At 33.1% G+C, this 12,500-nt stretch overlaps 1 protein-coding gene across 7 annotated transcripts in view; it reads left to right on the top strand.

Annotated features, from left to right (window-relative positions):
• The window catches only part of LOC124949770, a 25,367-nt gene extending 13,195 nt beyond the window's left edge, over positions 1-12,172 (top strand). For 4 of the 7 annotated variants that reach the window (XM_047495458.1, XM_047495477.1, XM_047495486.1 and 1 more), the window contains 13 exons: positions 2,244-2,447; positions 2,849-2,914; positions 3,040-3,225; positions 3,461-3,499; positions 5,019-5,210; positions 5,865-5,959; positions 6,442-6,678; positions 6,949-7,317; positions 7,611-7,870; positions 8,443-8,621; positions 9,740-9,868; positions 10,133-10,324; positions 10,489-12,172. In XM_047495458.1, the coding sequence (XP_047351414.1) occupies positions 2,244-2,447; positions 2,849-2,914; positions 3,040-3,225; positions 3,461-3,499; positions 5,019-5,210; positions 5,865-5,959; positions 6,442-6,678; positions 6,949-7,317; positions 7,611-7,870; positions 8,443-8,621; positions 9,740-9,868; positions 10,133-10,324; positions 10,489-11,714 (3,374 nt within the window). In that variant the 3' untranslated portion in view covers positions 11,715-12,172. Of the gene's footprint in view, positions 1-2,243; positions 2,452-2,848; positions 2,915-3,039; positions 3,226-3,460; positions 3,500-5,018; positions 5,211-5,864; positions 5,960-6,441; positions 6,679-6,948; positions 7,318-7,610; positions 7,871-8,442; positions 8,622-9,739; positions 9,869-10,132; positions 10,325-10,488 lie in introns of those variants that run through there. The other 3 variants (XM_047495501.1, XM_047495495.1, XM_047495467.1) reach the window with 3 other exon arrangements.
• Positions 12,173-12,500: the final 328 nt, after the last annotated feature.

Below are 12,500 nucleotides of genomic sequence, written 5' to 3' on the forward strand. Positions count from 1 at the left end.
GAAATACAGGATTTTAATGAGATTTTCTTATATATATGTATATAATTTTATTTATATATATTATTTTATATATATCTATATAAAATATAGATATATATAAATAGATATATATATATATATATATTTATGTATATTATATATATTTATTAATTTTATTTATGATAAAGTTTTTCACAAGAAATAATAATCCGACTTCGAGAGAATAATTACATACTTGCGATTGACTGGAACATTATGAAATTTGTTATGAAAATCTAGGAAGAAGAAGTTATTTATAAATCAATTATGACTATCGATTATCTATTATCTATTATCTATTACGTAACTCTAATACCATCTACTATATACTTTGAACTATATAGATAATCAAAGATATATTGATTTTGACTAAAAAAGTTTTTCCACGTAGAATAATAATTCGATTTCGAAATAATTCATTACTTGAAAATATTGATTCGGGATATTATGAAATTTCTTATAAAAAATATAAGTAGAAGTTTACTTTCAAATTAAGGATAATCATCTATTATATACCATAAACCATATAGATGATTAAAGTTATATAAACTTTGACGATAAAATTTTTACAAGAGATACAATAATTCGATTTAGATTTGTTAATTAAATGTTTATGATTGTCTGGAATATTATGAAATTCATTATAAAAATTTTAATAGATGGTATTTTCAAAGGACGAAAAAATTCTATATCTTTCGACGTATGTATATATTTTAACGATTGTATTAAATTGAACAAAATGAATGGTAGAAAAACGATATTACAAATCGTACAAAGTATCAATTTTCGAGATTGAAATCGAAAAATGCAATAATACTGTCTCTAATTGTATATTAAAAATGACGACTTCGTTGATTCATACGTCGGACAATAATATCGATCGATTTAAATCGAACAAGTATTCGATTTTCTGATTGAAATTTATAAGAAAAAAAAACAAAGCAAAAAAAAAAAGAAAACAAAAGAAAAAAAGAAAAGGAGGAAGAAGGAGAATAATAAAAAGAAAAGAAAGAAAAAAAGAGAGATAAGGAGAGAAAAAGAAATGAAAGGAAATAACTGTGAAAGATGAAAAAATTAAAGAGCTCCCAAACAAAACAAAAAAAAAAAAAAAAGACAAGAGAGAAAGAAGAAATAAAAAATTAAAATAACCCAAAAGACGAAAGCCGATTTCTTCTTTCCTAGAAAGAAATTCAGTCGAGTTCGGTTATTAATTGAGGACGATCACGCGATATTTCCTCGCGATACGTCGACCCGTCGCGAATTTATCGTTGCGCTCTCGCTGATTTATCTGGGGGAATCCGATTTATCGGAGTGTCCCAGCAGCAGCCACGGTGCGTCCTGCATGTTGAACCTGTGTCTCTGTGTATGTACGTACGTACATACGTATGTATGTATCCATGTACAGATGAATAAGAGAGAGAGAGAGAGAGAGAGAGAGAGAGAGAGAGAGAGAGAGAGAAATAAAGAAAGAAAGAAATAAAGACAGACAGAGATCGGTAGGATTCAAAAGCTGATTGGTCGATTTTGTCGCGGGACTTTTCGAAAGAACTAAATAGATACTAGTATGTATGTCCTAGATACTATCCATTGTGAGAGAAAGAGAAAGAGATAGGAATAAGCTAAATCCTTCGTTCTATTTTATTGTCAGAAGGGATCGAATTCGTTGTCAATTCAATTTTGGACGATTGCTAAATATACACTTCTTCTTATCCTTTTTTGTCTTTCACGTTTATCTTCTTCGTTCAGAAAAAAAAAAGAGAGAGAGAGAGAGAGAGAGAGAGAGAGAGAGAGAGAGAGAGAGAGAGAAGTATATCGACGAGCTTGTACGCCGTTATTTGTTACAAAGCAAATTATCGATCCACAGGATGATATTGGACGCGAGCTCTCTCCCTCTCTTTTACTCTTTTTCTATCTTTTTGCGTATAAAAATTTATAAATTAACTCATACATTTTTTATGCGCCCGTCGAAACTATTCTCGAATCGATCCAACCACGATTGGTGTTTGGAGAGAATTTTCAACGATAGAGAGAATACGTTGGACTAGTCAGCAAAGTTTTCCCATTTATAGATATATGAATGAATGTAAAAAAAAAGAGAGTGAGAGAGATAGATAGAGATAGATAGATAGATAGATAGATAGGTAGATAGAGAGAAAGAATATTATGAGGATAGTTTGTTCGATAATGATAAAAAAAATGAAGGATCGGAAATACATTGTTCACAGGTTGCAGATACGATGGTCGTCGTTATGAGGATGGTACTATGGTGAATACTACCGAGCCCTGTTTGCAATGTCGATGTATCGAAGGTGCACTCAGATGTCGACTAAGAGTTTGTCCACGTCTACCAAATTCTCCGCCCCCTGGTTGTCACATTCGGCAACCCGAAGAAAACGTTTGCTGTGCCGAACTGATATGCGGTGGACCACGTTAGTACGATGATCAATTCTTTCGTCCTTCAAATATCTACGTTCTTTTTTTTCTTTTCTCTGTCTTTCTCTCTACCTCCCTTTTTTTTTCTTTTTTCTTTATTTTTTCTTTTCCAATTTCTTTTTTTTTCTTTTTTTATACAAGATCAAAAAAGCGTATAAAGGATAAAAAGTAAATAGATTTTTATTATTATATATCAAAATTAATATTCAGATCGAAATTGTTATCACGAAGTAATCGATCGAACTTCGTCGTTATTTTGTTGAAAGTAAAATTGAAGAAAAAGAAAGAACAAAAAAAAAGAAAAGAAAAAAAAAAGAAAAAAAAAGAAAATGTTCTTTATCGAAATATATATTTTTTAATTAATAATCCCAATTATCCCAATTATGTGATCGTACAGGTGATATGGGGAATACGTTGCGCAGAGCCAATACCGAAACATCGGAGGAAACATCGTTGGATGAAGGTTCTTAATTAACAGATAATATTTAACGATAAACAAGAGAGATAATTAATTAAAGAGATCGATCAATGGATTATTAATTATTATTCTCCTTTTGTTTTTCTTTTTTTTTCTTTTCTCACAAACAGGTTGCCTTCACGAAGGTGTTAGATACGGACCGGGCTCGGCTATGAAGGGATCTCGTAGATGCGAATATTGTTATTGCATTTCCGGTGCAAGACGATGCATCCGACCAAAATGTTTATTACCCCTACCGGGATGCATCCCCCTTTACACCCCTCATTCCTGTTGTCCCGTCGCTTACAATTGCACGCGTGAGTATTTATATTTTTTGTTTATCTTTTAATCACGTAAAAAGATCATCGCTGGGAAAGAAGGAAAGAAAAATAGAAATAAAGAAGATAAGAATAAGAAAAAAAAAAAAAAAAAAAAGAAAAGAAAAAAATTTTAATAAACAGAAATTTCTTTTCCTTTTTATTTACTTTTTTCTTTTTTCTCTTTTTTTTTTTTTTTTTTTTTTTTTTTTTTTTTTTTTTTATTGCCACGAAGATTCACGAGCATCAACGTCCGCACCGCCATTTGCCAATGGTAAGTTTGAGAAGAGAGAAAAAAAAGAAAGTTTTCTTTGATTTTTTTCTTTTCTGTTTCTTCTTTTTCTTTTTCTTTTCAAATTATTCATCGACCGAACTATAATTGTTCAATGAATTATATCTAATAATTATTATACATTCGTTTCGTTCTGTTTCGTTTCGTTTCGTTTCGTTTCGTTTCGTTCCGTTTCGTTCCGTTGCGTTTCGTTCCGTTTCGTTTCGTTCCGTTTCGAGATAAATTATCCAGATATTCGTTTACGTGATAAATACGATATAAAATATAAATATTTATATATTTACATTTATATTTATCACAATTGCTCGCATTTTATCGAGGATAACAAAATATTAAATAACGAAATATTAAAATTGTATCAATCGATAAAGAATTTTGAAGGAAATATGAAACTAATCATTAAAAATTCTTAAAACAATTTTTTGTAAATCTTATTCTAACACCGACACAAACGGTATGAGATATTCTTAGAAAGGGAAAGAGTATCGAAGGATAATGGAAAATCGAACATTTTCCAAGGCAAATAGAAAACCTAAAGAGTATTTCGAAGTTCCCACTATTGTTCCTCGATTTCTTCGGAAATGGAAGATCTACGTCGAAGTTAATGAATAATTTAACGACTGTAAGAACAAAAGAGACACAGAAAGAGAGATTGAAAGAGATAGGAATAGAAAGAGATAGATAGAAGGATAGAGATAGATAGAGAGAGAGAGAGAGAGGGAGAGACAGAGTTAAGAGAAGGAAAATCAAAGTGACGATTGAGAGAAGATAAAAGGGTTGATGGTATTCAACGTAACACCGTACGATTTGAGATGGTCCTGGGCATTCATCGACCACCAACCTTCGACCTTCGACCCTCGACCTTCTAGCTCACTCCATCACATTTCAATGATTTTCCTTTCAACGACTCAAAACGAGCACCAATCAGTTTTGCCTCGCGAGTAAACCTTAAAATTGTAAACATTAATCATAGAAACTATTTCTCTGGTCCGTCAACGTTCACGTTCGAGCATACTTTAACGATCTCAAACGAGATCGTTAAAATTCGTTAGATTTCAACCCCTCTGAACCTTCGTCGCTTAGAATCTTCTCTTTGCCATGACGAACGAGACTACGACCGTTAAATTGGTAAATACCGATTCAAAGGAGTTCCTCGTTAAATTCAAACTCCCTAAACATCAAATACCGTATATTCCAAGTCGTGGATACCAAAGGGTCAGCTACATCTATTTATAAATAACGTTTAAATGTTTCCAAAGAGATTTTATTCGACATAATAAGATTAAAAATATCGGGATGAAGGATCATTGAATTATTTTTATATTAAAATTGTATCGCAAAACTTTAACAGCGAATATTCATATGGAAGAATAGAAAAGGAAAAGGAAAAAGGGATAAAGAGAAAGAAAGAAAAAGAAGAACATGATAACAGAAAAGAAAAAAATATAATACATTATTACCTAAGTATCTGTAAATATAAATCTATCGTATAATATTTTAGGATGTCGTGTAGGAGATCGTGATTATGGGGAAGGTGAAATGGTACGTGAAATCGATTGGAAGACGCCCTGTGATAATTGTTTTTGTGCTATGGGCACCGTAAGATGTGTACCATTAGCCTGTGCACCACCATTACAAGGTTGCAGCCCGATTGTCCGTAACGGACAGTGTTGTCCTTCTACCTACAACTGCAGTGAGTTTTATGGACGTATATTGTCAGGGTTGTAACTCCCCCTATTCGCCCCTCTATCCACCTGATCACGCCATCCATCTAACAAACTCCAGCCATGATTGTGTATTCGAACAATAACGTGGTTTCGTTAATTAATTTCATTTCATTAACTTGTAACTTTCTGTACGAATCAATTTAACAAAGAAATTTATTTAAATCGATCGATTGTTATAAATTATTCTCTCTCTCTCTCTCTCTCTTTTTCGATCTCTCTCAATCTCTTTCTCGTTTGATCCATTTCAATTTTATTTTTTTTTCGCTCGTACTTTTATATATATATATATATATGTATGAACGTAAGTGTTTTATATTTTTAAGTTCGAGAAAGTATGTATTTAAAGATCGTTCCCACGGTTTCAAGATAATTGAGAAAGAAAAAAAGTACAAAAAAAAAAAAAAAAAAAAAGAAAAAAAAAAAGAAAGAAAAAGAGTGAGAAAATAAAAAGACCGTAGTTTTATGTTAAGTTTAAAATATATTAAGGAAATAAGAGAATGAATGCGCAATCTAGGCCGGACGTCTTTTGAAAAGAATCATTGACCCTTACACAACCCTGATTACCATTTATGTCTTTTACTCCGAAATGATATAAGAAATTGACGGATTAAACGTTCAAGGCGGTAGCATCGAGGTTAAGGCCACCCAGAATTACGCTTCTTATGCCTTCATCAGCAAGGACTATGCCAAGTTTCGCAAGGAGACCAATTTCTTCGTACGTTCCATTAATCAGCTTATCTTTTGTCCTTTTTTTTTTTGGTTTCGTATTATTATTATTATTATTATTATTATTATTATTATTATTATTATTATTATTGTTGTTATTATTACTGTTATTATTAGTACTGTTATTATTATTATTGTTATTACTACTACTATTATTATTATTATTATTCCTATTATTATTATTATTATTATTATTATTATTATTACTATTATTATATTTTTTTTCGTTCCTCTTTTGTGTCGATAAAAAAGGATCAAAAAGGATCAAATTGATAGAAAAGGATCTTTTTTATTCTCTCTCTCTCTCTCTCTCTCTCTCTCTCTCTCTCTCTCTTTCTCTCTTTCTGTTTGTTTCGAGTTACTTTCGAGTCTCGTCGTGTAATTAACGAAAAATATCGTGCAGAAAATACTCGAAAATCCAGCTTTTGTCTGTGACATAAGACAATAAGCCACGAACGATCGATTGTCCAGCCTGTGATCGACCGTACGACGATTCCATCCGTCGAAGGACGAGGTCATCGAATAGTGGACGAAAGGATCGATGGTAGGACGATCATTGTCGATGGTGAATCCTCTGTTACCGATGACTCGACATCCTGGCCTTCGACCTTCCCGACCGAAATAATGGACAACGAGATCCTGATCGAGACGGTGCCTTACACGAAATCGATCTTCGAACCAAGTGTATCAACCACTTCGAACGACGAGGTATTCGATATATATATATATATATTTATAATTTGTTTATTAAGTTTATATAATATATTTAAATAATAACATTTAATAAAACATATAGATTTTCATTGAGACGAAATATTAATTTATCAAAAAAATGATTATAAGTTATTAAACGTTTACATTAATATTATTATTATAAATTTCAAATAAAATAAATCTGGATTAGTTGATTAATCAAATTATAAATCAATATAATAAATTCGTTAATAAATGAAACCCCCCTTTTTTTTTTTTTTACAGATAACCACGAATACGGTACGAACGATACCGGATTCGATTTCGTTGAATAGAGATCTTAATGGAACCACCGAGTTTTCAAAGATCTATTCTACCAGCGCTATTACGGAAACCTCGTTCGTTATAGCCAACGATTTACAATCAACCGAAGAGATGACGACGACGACGACGTCGTCGTCGTCGATGTTAGAATCTACGACGTTACCTATCGACAACTTTTCGTCGAACGTCTCGAAAAATTACGATTTAAACTCGACGAGAAACGAGGATAAAGTCGATCGAAGGGACGAGAGAGAAAGTAGTACTACCGAGATTAACGATGAACTTTCGACTAAATTGGAGATTACGACGATTTTGGAAAATGAAGAAATTGTACGTATTGATTATGGTTTTCATTAATTTTATTTCTTTATTAGGCTTAAGAAAACCCGAACACATTTTCAATATATTTTTAAATAAAATTAAAAATGAGAAAGAGGTTCTATTTTTTTTTTCTTTTTTTTTTTTTTTATTATAACACTAAAATCCGTGTAGCAAATGATTAACCTGATATTATATTTCTCGTCCTTTCCCATTCTCCTTCTGCTTTCCCCCCACCCCACCCCTACTTCTCATCGTCTAAATACACGCCATTTTGATTGAACGTGCAAACGTTTCCATTTCAGACGACAGGAAATATCGATAAAGGACCCGTCAGCGGTTCATCGTCGACTATACTCATGCCGGATGACATCCTCGCGGTGAACGTGACAGTGAAGACGAATGTCTCGGTAGGGCATATACAGGGTGTCACGATAAATCCAATTAGATCCATTCCGCCGGATGTCGAGGCTATTCTGAACATCACTCATCGCGAGAAGGGCGAGGACTATAGCGAATACGATTACAGTGCACCGACTTTACCTCCGTCATTACCGAACGTCAGGTATGGGCCACGTGTTTTTCTATTTTTTTTCCTCTTTTTTTATTTTTTTATTCTTTTTTTTTTACATCCATTAATAACCATCTTCTTCTTCTTCTTCTTCTTCTTCTTCTTCATTCGTTTTGTTGATACATTTGGGATCGGTGCAAAGGGTGATTTTTAAAAAAGTCAATCATTCCTTTCCTTGGTCAGGATATTTGATATTTTCATGGTAACGAATTCGTAAGACCATCTACAAACTTTTGTCCCACCCCGTAGAATGTCAATTGTATTTTCAAAACGTATAACATTTTGTGATCTTAAATGGACTTGCTAAAAGGATTTTACTTTTAATACTTCTATTGTGTTTACTATAATAACATTATTTTGTTCGAAATTCAATCTCACACACATACACACACACACACACACACACATATATATATATATTTGTATGATAATGGCGGGGATGATTTTTTTTCCTTTTCTTTTTCATTCTTTAGGTGAGAAAAAAAATTTTTAACGAAAATCTCGAGAGGAAGGCGCAGTAATGGCGTAAAATTCTTGTTAGAGGGATTAACCATTTTCTTTTGTAGGATAATTCCGTTCGTCGCTGCTGACGCCTTGGTGAAGGACAAAGACGTTCCATCGGCCGTCACAGGATATCCTTCCGGTTCGGTAGTCGTGCCTCCTGAATTGCGGCCAACCGACACGTCTGGCTTTTACGATATTGCCACTCAGGAGAACGGGTTCAGTCCTCCTATCGAGACCGAAGGTACGCACGTCAGACTGTTATATGACATAATTAAAGTAAATTGCCCCTGGTGATATCGCCCATCGACCTCCGAAAAGATTTAAATGTATTTAAATTCTCTCAATATAATGTCATAATCGACAAAAGGATCAACATTTTTTTTTCGGACTATCTATTTCATCGCTACCACGTGAAACGTGTAATTTTAATTAATTGAATATCTACAAAATTAATTGAATTAACGATAAAAGCTAATTATGATTTAATAATTGTTATAATTATGGAATCCTCTCTACCCTCTCCCTGTTTCCATCTCGGGTTCCTTTCTCTGAGAGTGATCGGGTCCTCTGATCACCCCTGAAAGTAGATAAAACTCCATAACTTTGTCGATAATTTTGAGTGCCTGATTGATAGGCAATAATGTCTACGCGTATACGCGTCTAATGAAATGTAGTCTATGTACAGGGGCCGAAAAAAAGGAAAAAGAAAAAAGTTTCTTGCTATTATATATTGATGATATTACGAAATAATATTATTATAATAAAATTACAGGTATAGTTTTTGGCAAAGTATCGTTTGGTTTTTGAAAGGAAGAGAGAGAGAGAGAGAGAGAGAGAGGGAGAGAGAGAGGGAGAGAGAGTGGAAAATAGTAAAAATAGAAAAAAAGAATAGAAAAATGGATCGGTTCAAGATTTTTGTTGATAGTATTGACGATATCGTAATTTTTCTTTTAAACAATCGTATTGGAATATAAATAGCTTTATGCTCTTTTTAAAATGAATATCAAGATGACCTTGGTAATGAAGAAAGTTACGAAATGAACGTCCTTATTGGACAATTTACAAATGACGATGTTTCTCTCCGATTCGTAATAACATTCTCAATCCGTAAAAACCTCGAGAACTTTTCTTGCTGAGATTCTTTTTCTTATTTTTTTTCTTTTTTTTTTTTTTTTTTTTTTTATTACTTGTCTTCGCATTTTATTGATCCACCCCTCACTCCTTACTCCACCTCACCATATACCATCTCTAACACGGAAATTTCTCTTCTGTTATATATTTCATTTGAGGAGAATAAGGGAGAAGGAGAAGAAGAAGAACATTTCGAAGATTGTTTCACGCGGTTAAATTTATTTTCAGGTGGATTCGTACCAAGGGAACCACCGTATTTTGATAGTTCTTATCATTCGACGGATTTAAATCTAGAAATTGGTACTGGTGTAACCGTAGTCCCGGCACAGATTACTGGACCGCATCGTAAAAACGGTGGTAAGATTATATATTTTATACGCGATATTATATATTGTACATATATATATATATATATATATATATATATATATATATATATATATATATATATACGTACGTATATGTTCGTTGAACAAGCTTCGAAATATTATGGTTATTAAGAGCAATTAAACAAAGTAAAAGAAAAAAAAAAAAAGAGAAAAAAAAGCAAACGACGAAAAAAGAAAAGAATTTATAAATAATAAGATAAGCGTTATCACATATGTGCTCGCTTGACTCTAGACTTGGCCAGTAATTGTCTCTTCGAAAGCCATGAGTATCGTCACGGTGAGATCCTACCTAGTACCGGTATTTGCATAATTTGCATGTGCTATTACGGGAACGTCGTGTGCTCTGGCGAAAAGTGTCCGCCGCTTAAGATTGGTTGCCAGAGGCTTAACACGGCTGAGGGATGTTGCGGAAAAATCACGTGCGGTAAGTAAATCGTGTTCGATCAAGTTTCAACGTCGTAAAAACGTAAGAAAATCTTAATATGAATTTTTTTTTTCTTTACCTTTTTCCTTTTTTTCCCCTTTTTTTTCTTCTGCCTCTTGCAAAAATAAAGGAAAAAAATATCTATGCAATATCCGTCTTTACAGTGAACGCCGAAGAATCGCCAACGGTAGTCTTGGATCGTGTAGACTCAACTGCTCCCTCTCAACGACAACCCATCGTATCTCCTGATCCCTTTCGCGACGTCATCAAAACGGAACCAGCCCCGGATTTGCCTTCTCTCATGGAAGACATGATACCTTATCTGGTTGAGCATGGTATCACAACGCCTAGGCCAACTACAACTCCAATGACGACAGATACTATATTACGAAATCAAGGAGGATCATCTCAACATATTCACAAGCATACTTCCAATTTCGATTACATGGATAAATTACCGTTAATTCATTCGCCTTATGATTACGTACAAGAAATTGATATTTCTCTTCAACCACCAAAAAATTTGCAAAACTTTAACGACACCCCGCAAAACAAATATCCGAGCTCGTTGATATATAAAATTATAGATCCTAATGTTTCTAATGTTTACAAACATGATCAATCGTCCGGTCTACCGAATATAATTACTCATACGGACAATAATACTTTTTTCAATATTTCCGATATATTAAAAGGTAATACGAATCAATGGAATAATTCAATCACGGAAATACAAAAATCAAATGGAAATAAGAACGGGACAACTATGATCGTTGAATCGACTATACGTACGCCCACGTCAACTACGAAAATATTGGAATCTGAAAAGGACAATATATTCTCATTGGACAATGTACTTGAACTTCTATTCACGTCGGATGATTTTTCTTACAACGAACAATTTAACGAAACTACAAAAGCACCTGTTATTAATAGTACCAGCGATAGTGCTAATGCAACCACTATTACTACTACTATCAATGGTACTACTATTATTACTAATAGTATTACCGCTTCTACTTCTACTACTGTGATCTCACCAACAAAGAAAATGTCTTCCACTCAAACCGAAGGATTTTCATTGAAGGATCAGGAAATTCGCAATCAGGATGTCGGTTTCTCCTTTACAAAGACGAGCTCGCCTACGACTTTAAGCTCGACGAAGTTCGTTGATATAACGACGACGAAATACGGAAACACCGACGAGGTGTCCTCGAAGATCCTTGACAACGAAATACCCGTATCCGTGAGTGGTCTTCTTAAGTTAGCAGGATGTAATATCTACGGGCGGATGTACCGTGTCGGCAGGATCATTACCGAGCTCTCGAGTCCTTGCCTCGAATGTAGATGCACGGAAATTGGAGTCCAATGCAAACAACTCGAGTGTTGATCATGATCAATCGATGATACACAAACGATGACTACGACTAAGCTAAATAAGTCCCCCGCGAACGATCATTAAACGAAAATTTTTCTTTAATAATTTTCTTCTTTTTCTTTTCTTCTTCTTCTTATATTTTTTTTCTATCTCATTTTTATTATATTTTTACGTACAAACATTTACGTCGAGCTAGATTTACCTGTTGTCTGATGTACTTTCTTTTTCTTCTTTTCTCTCTCTTTTTTTTTTTTTTTTTTTTTTTTTTTTTGGTTGAAAATTTGGAAAAAAATGAAAGAAAAAATTGTTCGCCCCAATGAAAATAGGAAAATTTGTTTCCCGTTTACGAACATAACAATATAATTCTTTTTAATAATTTAGATGAATAATTTATATTTGATAAATGAAAAAAAGTATAGTAGATACAGACGTGTTTCTTAACACTCTCAATATAAATATATATGTATATACATATATATATATATATATATATATATATATATATATATATATATATATATATATATATATATTGTCAGATTTTTTGTATCTTTTTATCTCATAAGGAAAGGTCGAATCTTGAATTTGATCTACCATTTTCGTAGCTTCCTCACATCCTACGGATCCTGCCATGTTCATTTGTCTATCCTTTCTATATGACCCTTTCTCTATATTATCTTTCTCTTTCTTTCTTACTCACTTACTCGTTCTCTCTCTCTCTCTCTCTCTCTCTCTCTCTCTCTCTCTGACTTTCTTTACTAGATGAAAAATGTGCGAAAATAACTTTACGCCAAAGCG

Source organism: Vespa velutina, chromosome 1 (assembly GCF_912470025.1).
Source record: "Vespa velutina chromosome 1, iVesVel2.1, whole genome shotgun sequence".
NCBI classification, from domain to species: Eukaryota; Metazoa; Arthropoda; class Insecta; order Hymenoptera; family Vespidae; genus Vespa; species Vespa velutina.